The sequence below is a fragment of the Lacerta agilis genome, chromosome 13 (assembly GCF_009819535.1).
Source record: "Lacerta agilis isolate rLacAgi1 chromosome 13, rLacAgi1.pri, whole genome shotgun sequence".
NCBI classification, from domain to species: Eukaryota; Metazoa; Chordata; class Lepidosauria; order Squamata; family Lacertidae; genus Lacerta; species Lacerta agilis.
In genome coordinates this window covers 723,437-744,667 of record NC_046324.1, presented here as the reverse complement: position 1 = coordinate 744,667, position 21,231 = coordinate 723,437, and the positions used below count along the sequence as shown (strand labels likewise).

The 21,231-nt window shown below is 45.5% G+C and overlaps 1 protein-coding gene across 2 annotated transcripts; it reads right to left on the bottom strand.

Moving 5' to 3' along the window:
• Window positions 1-7,974: 7,974 nt before the first annotated feature.
• LOC117056794 lies at window positions 7,975-17,484 on the bottom strand. Of its 2 annotated transcripts, XM_033167443.1 has the most exons (7): window positions 17,423-17,484; window positions 14,941-15,297; window positions 13,752-14,144; window positions 12,096-12,200; window positions 11,965-11,989; window positions 11,841-11,872; window positions 7,975-8,563 (listed from the first exon to the last, which is right to left on the bottom strand). In XM_033167443.1, the coding sequence occupies exons 1-7, from the start codon at window positions 17,463-17,465 to the stop codon at window positions 8,376-8,378; spliced, it is 1,143 nt and encodes a 380-aa protein (XP_033023334.1). In that variant the 5' UTR covers window positions 17,466-17,484; the 3' UTR covers window positions 7,975-8,375. The 2 variants fall into 2 exon arrangements, with proteins under 2 accessions (XP_033023334.1, XP_033023335.1); XM_033167444.1 differs by lacking the exon at window positions 12,096-12,200.
• Window positions 17,485-21,231: the final 3,747 nt, after the last annotated feature.

Sequence of the window (21,231 nt, the reverse complement as noted above, 5' to 3'; positions counted from 1 at the left end):
AACACGGATTTTACTGTCTAACGAGACCATAGATCCATAAAATGAAGGCAATAATCAATGTACTCCACTATAAAATAAATAAGACAGTATTGTAGATTTAAATAATAAACATTTATTTATTTTCTTACGTGCACTGAGGGTGGGTGGGCTTACCTGGCTACAAGGGTCAGTAAAGAGCTGGTTCACTTTGGCCAGGGTCACTTTTTTTCCTGGTGTTATAAGCCAATTTTGGACAAAAAAGGCAAAAAGGGGCCCGGTTTTCCCAAGGAGGAGTTCCGGAAATTTAGCCCTGAGAAGCCCACACCTTTTCTGAGCTCCCCACTTACGCTGGAAAAAACAGAGGCGACACCGGAGCTGGTAGAAGGGAAAGCAAGGCACAGCCCTCCCGTTTATTTGGATCTGTTGCAACAGAGGTTCCCCTACACCGTGTAGAATCACGAAGAGAGAGAACCATGAGTATAGTCACAGGGAGGGTTTTATACATTTTTGTTTCCATACAGGTGAATGGAAGGAAAAGAGCGGGAAGGAGGGATTTACATAAGGTAAGTACAAGGAGATGGCTTATACAATAGTGACGGAGTGGTCTTCCTGCCGGTTCTTTGGACTTGCTAATACTCCTGTTGTCTTCTGTCCTGCAGGGTGGAGTTGGTGATCGGAACTTCCTGGAGGGTGAACGTCCGTGTTGTTTTGTATATGAATAAAGGTGATTCTCTTTGAATGGCAGATGTTTCCATTGTCTTTTATCCTGCTGCTTTGGTGGTAGACCCAGTAGATGGCGCTGTGGTATAGGGGAAGCAATTTGACAGTTCATAGAATGTTGAGGACGGGAATCTGACAGCTCCTGGATGAGTGGCAGTTGGTCTTTATGAAGGGCGGCAGCTAGAGGAAGCCCTTTGCAACGTAATTTTGATACAGTCAGAGTACAGATAACCTTATAACCTTATAGTTGTTACAGAGAAAAATACATGGAGTGCAGGGATACATTTAAGGTACATAGCTGGAGAATCAAGAGTTACATTTTGGATACAATGTCAGAGACCCACACACAACGTAACGATACATGACATTTTGGAGGTGAAAAGGGCACATTAAAATCAGCGATTACAGAGGGGAGACATCTGCTTAGCAATTAGGGAAAAAGGCACGCCTTTACGGTGTTTTTGCAGGTTCGGGTGGGGTGCGCTGAGGAAGGGCAGCCCCAGCGATAAGGATGTTTATTTCGGTCAGGACCTGAGGCAATGTTTGTCTATTGTTTTCACTCACTGGGTTTTGGCTGATGCATTTAGATATGCAAACGGTGGAGGGGCTGGGTGGGGAAGCTAATCTGGCTGCAGGTGATGGGTGGGTGCGGAGATGTGGGTGACCGGATGATAATGAGCGGTCAGATTTGCATCTGAACATCCGAATTGTTATCGTCCGCCTCCCCCTCCCCTCTCTGGCCAACTTGTCCTTCTGCTTCTGGAAAGAAGTGGATCTAAAATGGCGTTGCAGTGGATTTCAGGTCCCCTCTCTGTGCGTAGGGGTGGTGGTGGGGCGAAGATGTAGGTGACATGGGTATACTCCTATTACACTGGCCAGGCCAGGCTCTTCTCTGGACTTCCTCGGGTTAGTTCCTCGGCAGGGTTTGGGGCTGCAGTGCGCCCTGCTGTGCCCCTTGCAGGCAGCACCTCTTGCACAGCTTTGCGGGTGGGATGGGGGCCCTCTCCCCGGCAGCAGAGGCCTCAATGCTGCTCCACAGCTGGGAGGGGGAGCTCTGGCAAATCGGAGGCCTCTCCCCGGCGGCGGAGGCCCCAGCGCTGCCCAGTAGCCAGCCAGGTGAGCTCTGGGCTGCTGGCAAGGCCTCCGTTTGTATCTAGAGGAAAGTTCATAAGTCAAAGCACCCACTGAAGGTCGTAACAGGAATCTCACGTAAGTAGAGCTGTACGTAAGTCGAGGTTCCACTGTGATCCCATAGGAAAGGAAAGGAAAGGAAAGGAAAGGAAAGGAAAGGAAAGGAAAGGAAAGGAAAGCTTAGCTTTCTAGCAAGAGTGAGGGTGGCATCTAGTGGTCCAGAAATAAAATCCACCTCACCATCTCCAGGTAGCCTTTTGGATAGTTGCTTTGAAGAAGCATTCAATTTTTTAAAAAATTATGTCAGTATATTATCCAAATGAGTAATATAATAAAGAAATCAGGGTTTGTTTCTCTGAAAAGGGTTCTTTAGCCTTCAGGCAGAATACAGATTATGAAAAAGAACTAGTTGAAGCTGTGTAGTGGAACCTTTTAGGAGGATTTTGCCATTGATGTTCTTGTTAGAGGTGAACGGTTATCCCCTTGCTTTCACAGCTTTTCCTACTAGTGGGTGGGGAAATAGCAGTCTCCAGGCAAAAATTATGCTTTTGCATAATTGCATAACAAACTTCTGCAAATATAAGGCAGAACCTAGGGAACCTCAAGCCTGAGGGGCCAAATGCACTCCCCCCTGGCCTCTCTATTGGCCGATCCAAACTTCTGCTTGTTTCACCCAGGGAAACCTGCTCTTTGGTGCTGAAATGCTGCAAATGTCAATCGGGTTTTTTGTAGATTGATGTTTCCTCTCATTTAGCAGAAAAGAGCAGGTTTTCCCTGGGAAAGTGGCGGGACAAACGGAAAACCACTTGGACCCAGTGGCTAGGAAGGGGGCTGCAGGCCGCCCTGGGTGTCATCACTGAGGATAACAAAAAATAACTCCCGCACCCAGCGCATGCCCCTTCCTACGCCACTGCAGGAGCACTCTCCCCTCGAGTGATTTCCAGAAACCAGAAGCATTGCTGCCTCCAACTTTGCAGGCAGAGCACAGCCTTCATGGCTAGCAGCCTTTGACAGCCCTCTCCTCCATGAATCTGCCTAAGCTGCCTCCTCCTCTCCGTCTTCCTCGCCTGCTCGCTTTGGCGCAGTAAGTCTCCGCCGAGGAAAGCAGCCGCTTCCCTCTGCAGGAACCAGGAGAGTCCCTGCGCGGCCAGCCGAGCAGAGAGCGAGGCTCCCCCCGGAGGCCAGGAGGGGCTGCGGGGGTCTTCCTGCCAGGTTTCAGCCGCCTGGACGGTTTCCAAGGCTTGATCGGGTTGAAATGGGCTGAGGCTGCTTGGGACAGGTTTCCATGAGGGCTGCTTTTCTGCTACTGTCGGGGGCGGTGTGGGAGTGAGTTAATACATTTTGCTGGGTCTGGGTTGCTCTGGGTTTTTGTTTTGTTTTTTTCAATAAATTTTTTATTGATTTTCACATATTGAAACAATTAAAACTTATTTTCTATAACAAGAAAAAAACATCTCATTACTAAAAAGATATATAAAAACTTTCTTATTCTTTCTCACTTTGTTTCATGACTTCCTCTAATCCCTCTTTGCTGATTTCATTATAATACATCTTTAGCAGTCTTCCAGGGTTGCTCTGGGTTTTATGACTTCATGGTGGAAGCTGCCTTTGGAGGCTCATTGCCCTAAAAAGTGGCTTTTGAATCTCTGCAATAAGCCAGAAACCCACTATCCAACCCCATTTCTTTCTTTCTTTCTTTCTTTCTTTCTTTCTTTCTTTTTTAAAAATATTTTTTGTTGATATTATTTCTTACAACAAACATCCATCATCATTACTAAGCATTCATTTTCTGATTTCCCCCCTCCCTGTTGACTTCCCTCAGCTTCCATTTCTGGTTTGTTACATCAAATAGTACAATCTGCTGTTTTTATTTAATACTATGTTGTCCCATTGTTATACTACTTGTTCTCTTTAAATAAAGTTGTAAATGTTTATTTAAATCTTTCCAGTGAGTTCATATTTTTTGTTGTTTCTGCAAATATGCTATAAAAGGTTCCCATTCTTTTTCAAAGTCACTATTGTCCTTTTCACACAGCTTGTCTGTTAATTTTGCAAACACTGCATAGTTCATCAACTATTCTTGCCATTGTTCTTTAGACTGTACTTCTCCAATCTTCCAATTTTGTGCTATTAAAATTACAATGGTACCTCGGATTGCGCACTTAATTCGTTCCGGGGTGCCGTTCGCACCCCAAACAGTGCTCAACCCAGGCGACGCTTTTGCGCATGCACGGAAACATGAGATTGCGCTTCCGCGCATGTGCGAACTGTGCAGAATGCTTCTGCGCATCCACAGACCGTGCGGACATGCGCAGAAGCATCTGCGCTCCGTGTTTCACTTCCAGGTTTGTGGAGTACGCAACCCAAACGTACTCAACGCGGAGCATTCACAACATGAGGTGTGACTGTATTGCTGCTGTTGTAGCATATATAAATAATGTCCATTTTTCTTTCAGCAGCTCTTGTCCTAAAATACCCAACAAAAAAGCTTCTGGTTTTTTAACAAATGTTATTTTAAACATTTTTTTCAATTCACTGTATATCATTTCCCAATTTTTTAATTAATCTTGCAATCCCACCACATATGGTAAAATGTACCTTCCCCTTCTTTACATCTCCAACAGTTCTTTTGTTCTGTTTTATACATTTTTGCCAATTTTACTGGTGTGATGTAATTCGGCCCCATTTCTTCCCCTCTCCATAAGCGGGCTGCATTCCTCTTGCCACCATCAGCATACATCCAACCACAGTCCAGCTGCTGGCTCCTATAGTACGGAGCAAAAGCCATGGGGGAAGGGCTCGGGGAATTGAGAGGGAAGAGTTTGGAGATGCACACTTAGGTAAGCATGAAGGCAGAGGTGTAGCTAGGCGAGGTGGGAGGCGCCGGGCGCCGCATGCCTGAGCCACGCGTCTCTCCTAAGGGGGAGGCAGAGGGCACAGTGTGGGGCTTGTGCCTGCCCACCGCCTCAGGCGCCCTACAGCTGAGGGGGAGGCGGTGGAGAGGCTCCACGCAGCGGGCCCTGCTTTGGCTTGCCCTGCCCTCATGGGCGGCTCGCTCCACCTCTGGCTGCAGGGTGCATGCGCTGCCTGGGGCACCTGAGCAGCTAGCTAGCTACGCTGCTGCTGCTTGGACCCATGTTTTGCAGGCATGGGACTAGCGAATGTGTGGATGGGCCCTGTGTGTCCTTCCAAACCCTTTGCAGGCTGCCCCTCCTCTCCTAGACCAGACCCTCTCTAGCTCTGCTCCATCCTCTCCTTGAGTGCTTTTGCCAGGCTGAAATGTGTCCCAGATAATCAAACTCAACTTACTTGCTTTATTTACAGTGGTACCTCGGGTTATGAACTTAATTCATTCTGGAGGTCCATTCTTAACCTGAAACTGTTCTTAACCTTGTTACAGAATTCCCCGCCACAAGTCACACAAGCGCCATAAAAAACCCATACACGTTGTACCCCTCTTTTACACGTGGCCGTCCCTGTAGATAAGGGGAAAATAGGCTCGAAAACCCCGCTTCCCTTCCCTTACGGACTTCGTTCATTCATAAAAAAAACCTAATGACGTCCCGAAACAGCGCCCCTGGTGGCCAGCTCGCTGGTACTGCAGGCTTATCTTGACAGGCTAACAAGGTGTCAATACAGGTGGGTAGCCGTGCTGGTCTGTCATAGTCGAAACAAAATAGAAAATTCTTTCCAGTAGCACCTTAGAGACCAACCGAGTTTGTTCTTGGTATGAGCTTTCAAACTCAGTTGGTCTCTAAGGTGCTACTGGAAAGAATTTTCTATTTTGTTTCGAAGGTGTCAATAGAATGTTTCCACAGTCAATTGACCGTGACTGATCCGATCAAAATGTTGCAACTTTGAGATACAAAGTTTCCGTTTTGTTTCTGTATGTTTAATCTTGACTTTTTCGCTTGGAAAATGATGCCCTGTTGAAGCCTAGTGACAGGGCTGGCCTGGGACTTCATCCTCCATGATCTCCGAGGCGCGGCCGCACATACAAAGCGGGCACAGGAAGCCCGGCTTTCCCGCCTCAGCATCGCCAGACGGAAAAGATCTGGTTAACAAAAGACCACCGCTCAGGAGTGGATTCCACTCAATAGGACTATGCTCAACCCTTTCCTGGGGCAATGCCACCTTTTGTTCCCTTGGACAGCTCATCCGGGAGGGGTATGGCAAGGAGCAGCTCAGGTGTGAAACTGCTCAGGTTTCTGCTCCTAGCCCCTCCCGTCTTGTAAATATTCTGATGTAATGTTGGGGGTGTATCTTGGTGTGGCGGGGAGGTAATAAAAGTTGGGGACACTTCTTTCTCGGGGCTTCCATTTTCCCTTCGTTGTGAGGAGTGGGAGCCCTGTCGCGACAGTCTTTTGCTTCTAAATAAAGACCAAGCCTACTGGCTGCTATTTGCTCTAAACTTTGGTGGTGGTCTCCAGTTTGTCCAAGATAGCCCTCGGATTCCTCCGTTATCAACCTGAAGCACCGCTTTAGCTAATGGGGCCTCCCGCTGCCACTGCGCAATTTCTGTTCTCATCCTGAAGCAAAGTTCTTAACCTGAGGTACTATTTCTGGGTTAGCAGAGTCTGTAACCTGAAGCATCTGTAACCCGAGGTACCACTGTATTTAAATTTTATTTATTCACTAGCTGGCCCAGCCACGCGTTGCTGTGGGGTTGTTGTTATTGTTGTTGTTTGCTTTTTAAAATTCTCCTGACCCCGAATTCTGGAAGCTCCTGTTTTCATTCTTCCCTGTCCCTTTAGAGCAGGGGTCAGCAACCTTTTTCAGCTGTGGGCCAGTCCACTTTCCCTCAGACCATGTGGTAGGCCGGACTATATTGGGGGGGGGGATGAACTAATTCCTATGCCCCACAAATAACCCAGAGATGCATTTTACATGCGAAGCTGCTGCAGCCATTTTAGGTGAGGGCAATGGCGACCTTAAAGAGCATTCTTCCCCACCCCAGTCCCAAAATCACGCACCCCAGCGACACAATCTCCTCAGAGCTGGTCTTACTCAGTGCGACTTCTCAGGCATGCCTCCTGCTCCGTGGTTTTTTTTTCTCGGCACATGCGAAGCTGCGGCGGCCATTTTAGGTGAGGGCACAGGCATTGTTGCTCTGGCCGGGTCTGATGATGTTGATGGGCAATCCGCCTTTCTATTGGATGCTGTTGGAGTCTTCATTCCTTTTGCTGGTGAGGTATAATAGGCGCACCACTTTTTCCCCTTTATCCTTTATTTTAGGTATGACAGGTGTGGTTTTTTATAATTTTTATTATGCCAGATCCTTCCTTGATGGTCAAGTTACGCTTTGTCCTAATTTGATGCTGTTAGGTGCAGCGGTTATGGAGAACATAGGTTTTCGGCGTAGATGCAATGGGAACATTTATATATATATATATATAGATTAAATTTATATCCCATCCTTCCTCCTAAAGGGTAGAAAACACCAAGCAGCAAAGTAATAAAAATAATAAAAACAGATTTAAAACAGGGAAAGATCGCTCTGTGAGCAAAAACCCCTGGCTTTTGCATGGCTGGTAAGTAGCCTGTTCTATAAAGGAAGAGTCACAGCAATTGCCTCAACCACATCTGCCACTGGCCCTGCCCACCCCTGAGATGCTGTCCTCATGGGCATGTGAACCTGACAAGTGCACTGTGGCACCACCGGGTTGGAGTTCACCCCTGGGCACTAGCCAAGGCCAAAGAACATCCCCAAAGGACCCAACATCAAGGCAGCGCAGGGTGGCAAAGAGTGCCCTTAACCCAATCGTGCCCCAGGTATTTGCCCCACCAGATCTTAACTTGTCTTTCCTGCCCAGACTAAAGCCAACTAAGCCAGTCCAAATCACCAATCCAATAGCAGGGCTCCCAGCAGTATGGAGTCAGCAAAAAACAGAGTCCCCAGGCCAACTGGGGGCTTCCAGAAAAAAAATCCTATTCAGCCCCCAAGCAGGCAGTTAGCAAAACTCATGCTGCACAGCAGGGTGTAAGGGAAGGGTGGAGCATTTGAGGTGGACCCATATCTGGAAGGCCACAGGTTCTTGCGGGAGGCATGCACACCCTACAGTACATTAAAAGCACCACAATACCTAATGACACCACAAAACAGTCTTGGATTCACCCCCAAGAATTCTGGGAGCTGTAGTTTATTAAGGGCACTGAATGTTGTTATGATAGGGTTGCCAACTTTCTGTGGGCAATCTTCCAAAACCTCAACAACTTTCCCCCAAAAAGCTCAAAATCCTTTTGTGTCCAGTTTATGGCAACCCTGTGTTATGAGATCCCCCTATTGGGCCTCTGGAGCAACAATTCCCAGAGTGGTTTAACAATCAATCCCTCTTCACAGGGAATTCTGAAACTGTAGCTCTGTGAGCCAAAACAGGGATCTCCTAGCATCTCTCAGCAACCCGAATTCTTTGGGGGAAGCAAAGACTGTTTGTGGCCTGTCCCTGACTGAAGCTGAGAGATCAAGGACTCTTCTCCATGGCCACTGGCTTTATAGTTAGTGTGGATGCAGACATCTTTAGCTAACATTCGATCCGCTACACTACTCAATATCTCTCTTTCTTTGGCACAGCATAAATTGCTTGCACGTTCTCTCCAGGTTGCATTCCAGGATCGGATTTGCTCTCTGGCAAAGAATAGAGACCATCTGGGTTCACACCAGGACTCATGGCGAGTGAATACACAACTTCATTCCCATCTATGTCATTGCGGCTGGAAACGGCATATGGGGAGCCTGTAAGGGGAAAGGGGGGAAAGAGACAGGTGAGTTTTCAATCCTATCCTACAAAGTTATATCAAGGGATTTTTAAGATAGAAAGTTCAACTATCTTATTTTTAAAAGGGACCTGAAAATAATGGATGCACCACTTTAGAACCAAGCTATGCACCTACAACTAACATGTGGCAAAGTCCTTTCTAAATTCTACCACTTTATACTAAAAGTAAGCAAATGTTTTTGTATGTTATTTTTATTTTCTTTACCTATTTATTTTATATTTAATTTTAATTTTATTTAATTTCATCCAAGGATCATGGGGCAGTTTACAATATATTTCTTTTCCAGTGTTACTTACATAAAATTTCTGTGTTGAATGAATTGGATAAATAATAAAAATAATAATGGGAGTCCTACTCAGCATAGCCCCAGTAAACTGAATAAACCTAAATTAGTCATGCTCATTAACTTCAGCAGGTCTACTCTAAGTAGAACAAGCATTAGATAGTACCCCATGTACTGTTTGTTGTGTTTGTGATGTTCTTGATCTATGTCTGCTGTTGTGTGTCTTTTTAAAATAAAAAGAGTTGTGTGGATTCCCTGCACATAGAAACCGAGCACATCGGGGGAAATATCCCAGCCAAATGCTCTACTTGTGAGTCAGCTTTCTCTATGCATGGATCTTTTATTAGCCTGGCCAGCATGCAGAAATATGAACCCTGACATGATTCAGCTACAGTGATTCAGTCCAGGAAGTCCTTGACCCGGCATTCAGTTAAGCAATTCTGGAGAAGAACTGATTGAAAGTTTATTAGAATCAATAAGAGTGAACTGCAATTTAATGATGCCGTGTAGCCTTGTCTCCTGTTCCTGGTTCAGGATTCTGGTTACTCAGTCGTACCATCCTTCAGGATATTGTATGTTCTGAATTTAATATGTGAAATGCCCTCGATCAGTTGTGGGGAACCTTTGGCCCTCCAAATGTTGTTGACCTACAACTTCCACCTACAACTCTCCCGGAGGGGAGAGAGACTTTCTGGAAGCCATGGCTTTTCCAACCTGCCTTTCCCCTCCCTCTAGCTCCCCCACCCCCAGCCTTTCCCAGACCATGACTTTGAGAATAGCAGAAGCAGCTGGGATGGGATGAGTTGTGTGTCCTTGTTCTCAAAGATTTTGTGTGTTTTGTGGTTTGCATTATGGTTTGCTGTTATTTTTATTGATTATAGATTAGTAATTCTTTGTTGTAATAAATATAAACTGTTTAATTATTATTTGATGTTTGATTTTGCTGGTTACTATTGAATTCTAATGGATTGTTGAATTTTGCTTTATTTGATGTAGGTTGTTTATTTTAAAGATATTGTGACTTTTTATATAGGATCAGATTGTTACTACTAATGTTTGATGTTTTATTATTATATTATATGTGTTGGAAACCGCCTAAAGTGGCTGGGGCAGGGCATAAATAAAAAAAATACTATATATTTTTATCACCAACATCCTTGGCCATTGCCCCTGTTTGCTGGAGCAGATGGGAGTTTAGTTTGGCAACATCTGGAGGTGCAAAACATCTGTCCCAGATGCACAGTCAGAAAGTGCAGACTTGCACAGCCTGTCATGTCCAATGCCTGCACACAACATGCCTTTGACACCATCGACCATAACATCCTTCTGGACTGTCTAGAGGAGCTGGGGGCACTGTTATACAGTGGTTCTGCTCTTTCAAATCAGAACCAGTGAAGGCGGTGAAAGTCCTGTGTGAGTGTCTGGAGGCAGTTTGAGGATGGTTGGCAGCTAACAGATTGAGGGTGAATCGTGACAAGACAGGGGGGACAGGGGGCAGGCGGGTGTGGAGGACTCCCTGGTCCTGAATGGGGCAACTGTGCCCCTGAAGGAGCAGGTGCACAACCTGGGAGTCATTTTGGACTCACAGCTGTAAATGGAGGCACAGGTTAATTCTGTGTCCAGGGCAGCTATCTACCAGCTCCATCTGGTACGCAGGCTGAGACCCTCCCTACCCGCAGACTGTCTTGAACCAGATTGGTACATGCTCTAGTTATCTCCCGCTTGGACTACTGCAATGCGCTCTACGTGGGGCTGCCTTTGAAGGTGACCTGCAAACTACAACTAATCCAGAATGTGGTAGCTGAGACCATATAACACCGGTATTGAAAGTCCTACATTGGCTCCCAGTACATTTCCGAGCACAATTCAAAGTGTTGGTGGTGACCTTTAAAGCCCTAAATGGCCTCGGCCCAGTAGACCTGAAGGAACGTCTCCACCCCCATCGTTCTGCCCAGAAACTGAGGTCCAGTGCTGAGGGCCTTCTGGCAGTTCCCTCACTGCGAGAAGCCAAGTTACAGGGAACCAGGCAGAGGGCCTTCTCGGTAGTGGCACCCATCCTGTGGAACGCCCTCCCACCAGATGTCAAAGAGAACAACAACTACCAGATTTTTAGAAGACATCTGAAGGCAGCCCTGTTTAGGGAAGTTTTTAATGACTGATGTTTTAATGTATTTGTAATCTTTGTTGGAAGCCACCCAGAGTGGCTGGGGAAACCCAGCCAGATGGGCGGGGGACAAATAATACATTGTTGTTATTTTGAACCTCTGCTAGACCTTTCTCTGCTGCTCCAAACTGAATGGTCACTGTCATTCCTGAGGGCCTCTTAAGCATTTTTATTACCCCAGTGCAGTTTGGAAATATAGCTGGCCCTCACACAAAAGCAAAGAGCCCCCCACAGAATGAGATGTGAATGAAGCTCTAGAATCCCAAGGTGGTAAAGTGAACCACCACCTTACTATTGCAGGCAGCCATTGCAGACAGCAGCTGAGAGATCATATTTGTGAATGTTTCCCTGCATCTAGACAACTAGCATAGCAGGGAGCAGGGGTGCCAACTTGAATAAAATATGGGGGGCAGGTAAGCCCTACCTCGCACAATCAACCACATGGCACAGCACGCACGCACCATTTAAATGGCAATATTTTTGGGAGGGTGAAGGGACCTTGTCCCCTAGGATTTGGCTCCTGTGGCAGGAAGTGCACCTTTCTCTCCTACAAGTAAGATTTTTTCTTGCATGGCGTCTTTGCGTTCAGCGACCTGGTCTCCTTTCCTAACCTGCTCAAGTTCTATGCAGAATTTTAATTGCATGAATGCTAACTATCTGCATTCACACTTAATGATTCATGTCCACTAAATGTGACCCATCTAAGGCATATGTGTTGGGAGGTTGCCTATATCTCTTACATGAAACACCACTTATAACATTGTTGAAAAGGGGGCTTGTGCTTACAGTCTTGTTCCATTTCAGTTGTGGTCTGATCCCTAAATGGAAGAGATAAATTTAGAGTCATTTTTATGGTCTGGAAGGGAGAGAAGCACCAGCAGAATTCTTTATATGGTTTGACATGTAGTACCTTTGATGCGATTCATATGCCTTTCCTGTCAAACAAAAAATATGTGCATTATGAAGTAGCAGTTTAAAATGCTTTTGCAAATCACACAGTCACCTTTGATTCCACTTTATAATATGTTCTTCTTTCATTACCTTTAGACTTTTTCTTCCAGCAAAGGAACAATATTATCCCACTAATCAGAACAATTCCTCCTACCACTGTCAGTGAGATCTGTAGCTCTTTTGTAAAAGTAGACCCTGAAAAGAGATCCCAATATGATATGGTATCAGTAGGAGGGAAAGCAACATACCAGCCTCAGGCTAATTTTATTGTTTCCAAATTACTTAAACATTCCTCAAAGTTTTGTGAGGATAATGGATGGCAAACATTGATCTGCTGATATGATCATACAAGCCCAAATCCTGTCTGTATTTGCTCTTCATGTCAGAAAGTTCTTCCTGGTCTTTAGTCAGAATCTCTTTTCTGTGTGGCCAGGCACCCAAGCCCACTTTGCCTGACTCACAGAGAAGAACCAGACAGAGCAGCACTGCTTTGAGTGAGTCAAATCAGGTTTGGCATAGGCATCAGACACAACCATCAACATCCAGCCACCTGCTGGAAGTAGCCTTTTTGGAGCTCAACGCAATGGCGAGGAGGTCCTGTGACATACCGGTACATCAAGTAGGAACGCCCCATGGGATCGCCCCCTTGAGGAGGGCTATGGCCCCTGCCTGGATGTCTGGACAGAAGCAACTTCTCCCAAATCCTTTTAATGGGAGACTCCTTCCAGTGCATTTCTCTGGGGGTACCCAAGGGTAAGAAGGGCCAGCACCTTTATTTCCCTTCAAATGTTAAAAGTGTGGCACTCACTGTAACAATTTCATGGTGAGCAGCAGCACCTCCCCCCCCCCCCGCAAAAAATTGTCTGTTTTGGGTTCACACCAGTCAAGAAAACCTCTGCAGCAACTGTCCTATACAAGCCCGTTGAAGGTAAGTGGAGTTGTAACTTGAATCCATTGATTTGGGTCCTCCACGAAGCAGGAGAAAACCAGCTTCCTCCCTCTTCCATGTGGCAGCCCTTCAAATATTGGATGGTGGTTATCATATCTCCTCTCTGTCTCCTCTTTTCCAGGCTAAATATACCCAGCTCCTTCAAGCATTCCTCATAAGGCTTAGTTTCCAGACCCTTGATCTTCTTGGTTGCCCTCCTCTGCACACCTTCCAGCTTGTCAACATCCTTCTTAAATTGTGGTGCCCAGAACTGAACGCAGGATTCCAGGTGTGGTCTGACCAAGGCTGAGCAGAGTGGTCCTATGACTTCCCTTGATCTGGACACTAGACTTCTGCTGATGCAGCCTAGAATAGTGTTAGCTTTTTTAGCTGCTGCATCACACTGTTGACTCATGTTCAGCTTGTGGTCCACCAAGACCCCTAGATCCTTTTCACATGTCCTGCTAGTAAGCCAGGTGTCTCCCATTTGGTATTTGTGCATCTGGTTCTTCCTGCCTAAGTGCAGAACCTGACGTTTGTATTATTTTCAATGTTTCAGGAAGGGTAAACAAGAAAGTTTTGAACTGATTGTTTTCCCCCACCCCTCGTGGCAGAGCCCAATTTGAGGGCAGATGACATTGATCCATCCCCCACAAGGGTTTCTCTGAGAGTTTCCCAAATGTCTTGAGTGGTGAGGGAAGGGCTTCAGGGTGCCTGCCCTTCCTGCCTGAGTCCCCAGTCAATGAGGAGAGTTTCTGAGCACCCAACACTCAACTGAAGCAAGAGAACACATTTTTAAAAATCATTTCCAAACTCACCTTCACTGTTGTCTTTTTGCACTTGTACAGACACATTATTTACAATCTTCCACACATGTCTGTTGGTGTAAACAGCAACCAGGCAGAAATACACCCCAGTGTCTGAAGTGGTGGTGTTGAAAATTGTCAGGTAATGACTTTGATGTCTGTCAAACGGGAGACTCAGATTATTGACCTGTCTCTTTTTTATCTTGGTGCCAACACAGCAGTTTAGATTATTAGAAAAAGAGTGGTCTTCATTTGAAACAGAAGCAAGGCACCTCCTTTCAAATGTTTCCTTAATCCAATACAAAGTAAATATGTCTTTGGCACCAGTCAAATCAAATTCACAAGGAAGACTGAAGTTCTGTTCTCCTTCAACAACCACTAAATTGTTTGATTGCATGTTACTCTCTGCAATGCAAAATGGCACAGTCACATGAGAGTATAATCATGACATTTTTTTCATACAATTTGCTAGAAATGTGCAAAAGCTTCCCCTTGGTTCTTTCTGGCATTTGTACCTCACTGAAAACTAACATTGCATATTCAAGTCACTGACCCTCAAGCAAAATGGGCAAAGTTTGAAAAGGGAGAGCTTTCCAATACTTTTGCTTCCAATTGTGAATTTTGAGCTGTGCATTATTGCAGCTTAAAGGCAGCTATTCTGCATGGATCTGATTGAACTGGTTTGCATTCTGTCTCCCTGTCAAAGTAAACACCAGCTAACTATGGCATCCTACTGATCCTATCAAGCATTGGCTCACTGAAATTTATGGACCTGGGTGAGCTGTGCCCCGTAACTTCAATGGGTCTAATCTGCGTACGACTAAGATGCCACATCCATCTGGTCTAACACCTTCTCTCTCTTTTTTTTTTTTAAAAAAGGTCTTTCATTTATTTTGACTCTTAAGAGTTTTCTCTGTTGGAAGCACATCCTTTTTGCTTTTGCTGTGAATTTCATGGCTGTTCCCTGCATTCCCACTAGCAAACATAAATGGAAATGGTTCTAAAAGAGAAATTATGTTCTTAGCTCAAGGGCAGAGAGCAAGAGATAACCCTCTCTGAAACCCTGGAGTCAGTGCAGATAATCCTTGCTAACTCTGTATGGCAGACTTCCTATGCTCCTATTTATTTTTCCAATGCACCCGTTACTCTTATGCTTCCCGAATTCACCTCAAAATGCCATGCTGTCTTTTATTGCACTCACCTGCAGTGTTGTTTATTATTGCTACAATGAAGAAGTTGAAATTCCTGCAGTGATCCTCCTTATTAATAAGTGGGTGTAGATCTGACGCATTGCTACCTGACAGGGCTTTGCATGCAAATATTCCACCACCTGGGAAAGCAGCAATAGAGACATTCCTTTGTGTACAGTTTAGATATCTGCTTGTGGGGTCCTTTCCTGATGGGCACTGAGAACTTGGGTCACAAGGCATTGGCTGAAATTGGACCAAGGAGGAGCAGTCTTTCCCCAACCACCATCTTGATTCCTTCTGATCGGCTGATGTGTTGCTGCAGCTCAGCCAGTGATTTTCATTTTCATAAAGATTAATGAAGGTTGCGCCTGTAAGGGGAGGAAAGTGTTCACGGCTCGTATTTGTAGGCTCTTGCACTTCAGGGCAAAGTAATTCCCCGAACCTTTGGAAGCTGTAATGTGGTCCCTCTCCTGAATGTATCTATGCTAGTATATATACATTCAGTGTTGCACCATTTTAACTGCCATCAGCTCCCCAAACTAATACAGAGTTGGAGTTGGAGAGTGGCTGACAGAGCCTAAGAAAAGCACTGCTGGATCAGCCCAAAGGCTCTTCCACTCCAGCATCCTGCCCTCAATGGGGCCAACCAGATGCCTGGCCTACGGGGAGCCCCCAAGGAGACCGGACGGTAAGACTCCCTTGAGAGTCTCAGCCCCTGGAATTCAGAGCCCGGCTGCCTCTGGCACCAGAGGTGGTATGTAACCACTAAAGCCAGCAGCCATTCAGAACCTTGTTTTCCATGAATTTGTCTAAAGCCATCTAAATGGGTGGCTGTCACTCTTTCCTGTGAAGGCGTATTTCATAATTTAAGTAAATGCCTTGCAAGATAGTTCTCCCTTTGGGCCACTGGGAATCTCACCCCCTTTGGATGACCAACAAAGGGGGAGAAAAATGGACCTCTGTCCGTTTTCTCTACATCATGCAGACTTTTAGACACCTCTGTCATGCCTAAGGATGTAGGGCTGCTATCGGCTGTGACAAAATTACAGAACTTAAACAATCAATTACCATATATGTAAATTACATTGTCATTACATTATTCCAACATATTATTATTAATGCAATGCACATGGGGGCAGGGAAACTGTAATCAGTTACATTTGATTTGGAGATTGAAAAAACAGCAACAGCACCAAATACTGATTGCATTTGCTGGACTCATTTCCATTCCAGGGATGGAAGAAGTAAGCAAACATCAGCAATTTCTGCCACTGTTTCCATTTCCCCCAGATGTCTCCTACACCCCTCATTATGTTCCCCTCATCTGCCATTTTCCCTAAATGAAATAACCTTTCCTCTCCATCCCATTGATTGTTTTACTCATTGCTTATTTATTTCATAAAAATGTATACATGGCCCAATTGTGAACAACTTTGAAGCAATTTATGAAAGGAATAAAACAGTAAAATCATTAGTAAAAACAATTAAAACATTCATAAAATTAAAACCAGCAATAAACTAAAAACACATCAGCAGTTGAGATATTTGGGTAGGCTTGTCTAAACCAAGATGCTTTAAGCATGCACTGAAAACAGCGCAGTCAAGGCATCTGCCTGACATCAATAGATAGGCAGGGAGTTCCGATGTGTAGGTGCCATCACATTAAATGTCCACTTCTTAGAGATGTGGAAAGGGTCGCCAGAGGTGCCTGCCCAGCTTCCAGTTGAAGGCCTTCAGCCAGCGAGAACCCACTGCCATCCCTCTAGCTCTTTGCTTCCATTCTAAGAATACCAGTACTCTTCCAATCAAGTAGGTTCAACTCAGATCTACTCCCCCCCACCATCATTTAAAGTCCTTTAATCTACACTTGCCCTCTGAAGCACCAAACAACATGTCTTTGCCCTCTTCCATGTGTCAGCCAGTCAGATATCAGACAGTGTGTCTTTGTGCCCCTCTCAGTCTCCTCTTCTCTGGGGCTAAATGCACCCAATTCTTTCAACCTTTCCTCACAGGACTCATTGAACAGATGGCCCCAGGCTGGTAGGTCACTGCTCCGTGAGGCTGGAGCAGTAACTTTCCTGCATTGGCAGCAGGGTTGGGCCAGATGTTATTTGATGTCCCTCCCAATGGGATGATTCTGTGAATCTGTACCCTCAGCCTCTCACATTCACTCTCATGGTGAAAAAGGAAGGGTGGTTAAGGCAGTTTCAGCCTGTGGTATAGATTCACATTTCATTTTTACTATTACCAGCAAAAGGCTGTTTCAGGCACTGCCCCAAATTGAACATCTCCCATCTGGTCTGAGGAGCACAAAATTGGCTTTGCAGGAGTGCGAGGGGCTCTCCATGACTTCACAACAGTTGTAAAGAAAAGGGAAGTTGTGGCAGCAGCTACTCTGCCTGGCGTGGTCCTTGGCGGACCTTCCTTCACAGCTCCTCTCCTTAAGAAACCAACAGGAGCAGAGACCGTGAGATCTCTTTGTAGGACACGTACCTGAAATTTCCCTTAGGAAAAGAAGAATCAGCATGAAAAACATAATCCTGAAATGGAAGACGGACAAAAGGCAAATGGTCTTGTTGCCTCAAGTTCTCTTCGTGTGAGAAAGGAAGGAGAAGCAGAAGAAGGGAAGGCTGACAGGAAGCAACTTGCAAGTGCAGCAGTTATTTATAAGGGCATGCCTTTCACTTCCCTTCTGTTTAGAAATCACTCACAGCTGACTCCCCCTCAACCACCTCCTCTGGGGAATTAACACAGGAGACAACCGAACTAGGAAGTTTCAGAGGTGGCTGGTGTCCAATGGCATTGGCAGGGCAGAAGGCAGGAAGACCAGCCTATATTGGCGAGATCAAAGCCAATTATAGGCAGAGACAACTAATTCTAGTTTTGTGTCCATCCTCCTCCCTGCCAAGTTGGAAGCTGATTGGTGGTGCCATTCCTTAGACTGGTTGTGATATAGAAGACATGCCACCAGGGGGGAGGTGAGGGTGGAATGAGGTTGGTGGGGTTGTTGGCTTCCGGTTCCAGTCTGCCTTAATGGATGCCGCTCCCACAATAGCGGAGACCGTTAGCAAAGAATAAACAAGGATGATTTGAAGGTAATTGTCCTTGCAAGCTCCCCACAGGGCCCAGGGGGGAATGAACTTCACTTGCAAATTGTCTCAGTACCTGCCTCTTGCTCTGGCATGGAATACAGGAGGCAGGGAGGCACTGAGTGCAAAAGCACTTCGCCTATTGGTAACCCTGCTACGTAGCTATTAAGAAGCAGAGGTACTTCTGTTTATTAGCGTGAAATTAGGACTAATATATGGACACGTGCTGGAACGGATGGGACAAGAGCATAAACTGCTAAATTGAAACAGCTAAAAAATCATTATGATTCAAACTGGAAAGAAGACTTCCTTTGATGTAAAATATGGTATGTGAGGGGCGAGCCTTTACCCTTTCTTTCTACATAAATGATTCGGCAAGCCCCCCCGCCCCCGGCGCTTGAATGCTAACAAAGTGATAAAAGGCAAGAGGAGATAAAAGAGAACGGGGTTATATTTACAGGTATGGATTTGCAATGAAAAATAGAACTGTGTGAGAAAATTGAAATGGATTTAAAGCATTGAACTTCCACTGTATTGCCATGGGAGGACCTGGATTTTGAGCTTTGAAGATCGGCCAAGGCTTTGGCGGGACACCAGATTGTTACTGAGAGAGTTGGACGAGAAGGAGAAGCTGGAGTCTTGCTAGAGCTTTTGCGGGACGCCAGATTACTCTCTATCTAAACTCAAACAATAACAACAACAACAACAACAACAAAAATGGTGTGTGACACAGTTGAAATTACAGCCCCATTCTCTGGGAACAAAGGAAAAGAAAGAGCGGAGCAGAAACAGCGATGCTGTGCAGGACATGGTGGACAATGGGAAGAATGACGAAACAACATGGACAAAATAAACACCACGCACAGGAAATATATGGGATACAGAATTCCTCTTGCAGAAATAAAATTTATTAAATGTGCCAATATGAATGGAAGTAAAAAAAAACTCTGTAGCTGTTGATAAGGAATTAAGATCAAGACTGAATGTAAATGGATTAGTTAATTATCTCACCTTGAAATCTAGCACGCAGGAGGCCACACAAAATGTATAATTGGCTTTATAATTTATATATATTTGAATTTGAATTGTAATTTGAGATTGATAGAATGTGGTTTATATTGGATTTTAGGAATTGAAAATTAAGAAAAAAAAGAGGTTGGTGGGGTTGTTAGCCAGAAGCTCAAATGGAGGAGCCATACCTGGGAAGTTCTACTGCACAAGCACCACTGAAAGAGAACTTCTAGGCAACTCTTGCCCATAGCTCAGACCTCAGTCTCCAGTTCTTCTGTCCTTGGTGGCACCACAGAGAGACCTCTTCTGAGGAGCAGGCTTGGCACCACATGGAGAATTCCAGGTTGCATCCACAGCATATATTTAAATCAGATTTAAATTGCATTGTGGGAACTATAGTTTGTTAAGAATGCTGGGAATTGTAGATCCAGGAGAGGTAAATTACACTTCCCGAGACTGTTAATGTGGTCTAAAGGTAAAGGGACCCCTGACCATTAGGTCCAGTCGTGTCCAACTCTGGGGTTGCGGTGCTCATCTCGCGTTACTGGCCAAGGGAGCCGGCGTACAGCTTCCGGGTCATGTGATCTAGATGTGGTCTATGACTGCAGCTCCAGCCACATCCCAAGCGCTGTCTTGCTGCCCAGTTCTGCTCCTTCACCACCACCACCCTCAGCCTCAACAGGGAGCTGGAGGGAGCCCTCATTTGGCTGCCAGAAAGCCCTTCCTGGAAATATCAGGGACTCTTTGCCTTCATGTCATGTGCTCTAATACTTCCTCACGAATTGCATTCATTCCCTTGCCCCCGCCCCCGCCCCCTTGAACCATCTTTCACTTTAGTCCTCACCTGACAAAACCTACTAGACCTTCACTGCAGCGAGTGACAATGAGTGAACTCGAAGGTTGATTGGCCGCGGGTTCAAGATCCATAAATGGACTAGCTCGTCGCATTCTGGGCCTCGGCGTGCATTACCCTGATCAGCCACTAGGTGGCAGAACAACATTTCCTTCCTCTGACATTCTAAATCTAACTTACTGTTGCTCAAAATAGGGAGAAGGGGCAGATTGCATTAAACGGGGTGTGTAGATTAGATCGGGAAAGCAAGATATACCTCATCATGAGTCCTCACTGTGCATGGAAAGGAGTATAAAGCAGGAGCAGGGCTTGGACTGAACTCTAATTCATGTTAACTAATTAACTGAATTAATTCAGAAATCTTGGAATTGCAACTGAAAGAATATCCTATAATTTCCAGCTGAACTTAATGTGAATTGAGTTCCTTCTGCTGTGGAACGCTGAGTGTTTTTCAATTCAGTTTGACTAAAGTTTCAGTTCAATAACCTATTGGGGGGGTGTCCCTTAACTCTGTGCTCATTGCATTTACCATTTCTGTATGTCTGAAAAGTGATGCCTGCTGTTGAAACTTAAAAGACCAAAATACTTGGAGGAGTTAAATAATACCATTGTTAACATGACATGGGAGTGGGGGGGTGTAGATGTTATCTTAGGTATATTTTATACTTTAGCAGGCAGCTTGCAAAATTCTGAAAGCAGCAGCTGGGTGGACACATCGAGGACACGTGGGCAAATTGTGAATTGTGAACAGAATTAGTTCCTTTTTGGAGAGGGTTGAACTTTCCAAGCAATGACCAGCAATGGGGGATCTTAGGTCCAAGGGGTGAATGTGGCCCTCCAAGCAGAGGTGCCAAGTTCCACACTTGTCGCATGTGTGTGATGTTACGAGGCCCGGTGGGGCCCTCAAGATTGGGGCTGGCTCAGCCTCATCCCTTCATGTTGTGGAGGGGCTGAGCTGTCCTCCGCCCCATAGAGTTGCTGTCTGTGCTGCCAAGCCTGCCTCTCTACTTTACCTCTGGATAAGGAGGAACTTCTGGATTCAGGTAGGTAGCCGTGTTGGTCTGATGCAGTAGAAATATATTTAAAAAGTAAAAAATAAAAAAATTGTCCAGTAGCACCTTAGGTAAAAGGTAAAGGGACCCTTGACCATTAGGTCCAGTCATGGCAGACTCTGGGGTTGCGGTGCTCATCTCGCGTTAGTGGCCGAGGGAGCAGGCATACAGCTTCCGTGTCATGTGGCCAGCATGACTAAGCCGCTTCTGGCGAACCAGAGCAGTGCACGGAAACACTGTTTACCTTCCTGTCAGAGCAGTACCTATTTATCTCCTTGCACTTTGATGTGCTTTTGA

Coding starts and splice junctions, on each gene's coding strand:
- LOC117056794 (XM_033167443.1), bottom strand. CDS start 17,465: ATGTTTTTCATGCTGATTCTTCTTTTCCTAAGGGAAATTTCAG. Junction 11,990..12,095: donor CTGGAAGAAAAAGTCTAAAG/GTAATGAAAGAA, acceptor TTTGTTTGACAG/GAAAGGCATATGAATCGCAT. Junction 11,873..11,964: donor GCATATGAATCGCATCAAAG/GTACTACATGTC, acceptor TCTTCCATTTAG/GGATCAGACCACAACTGAAA.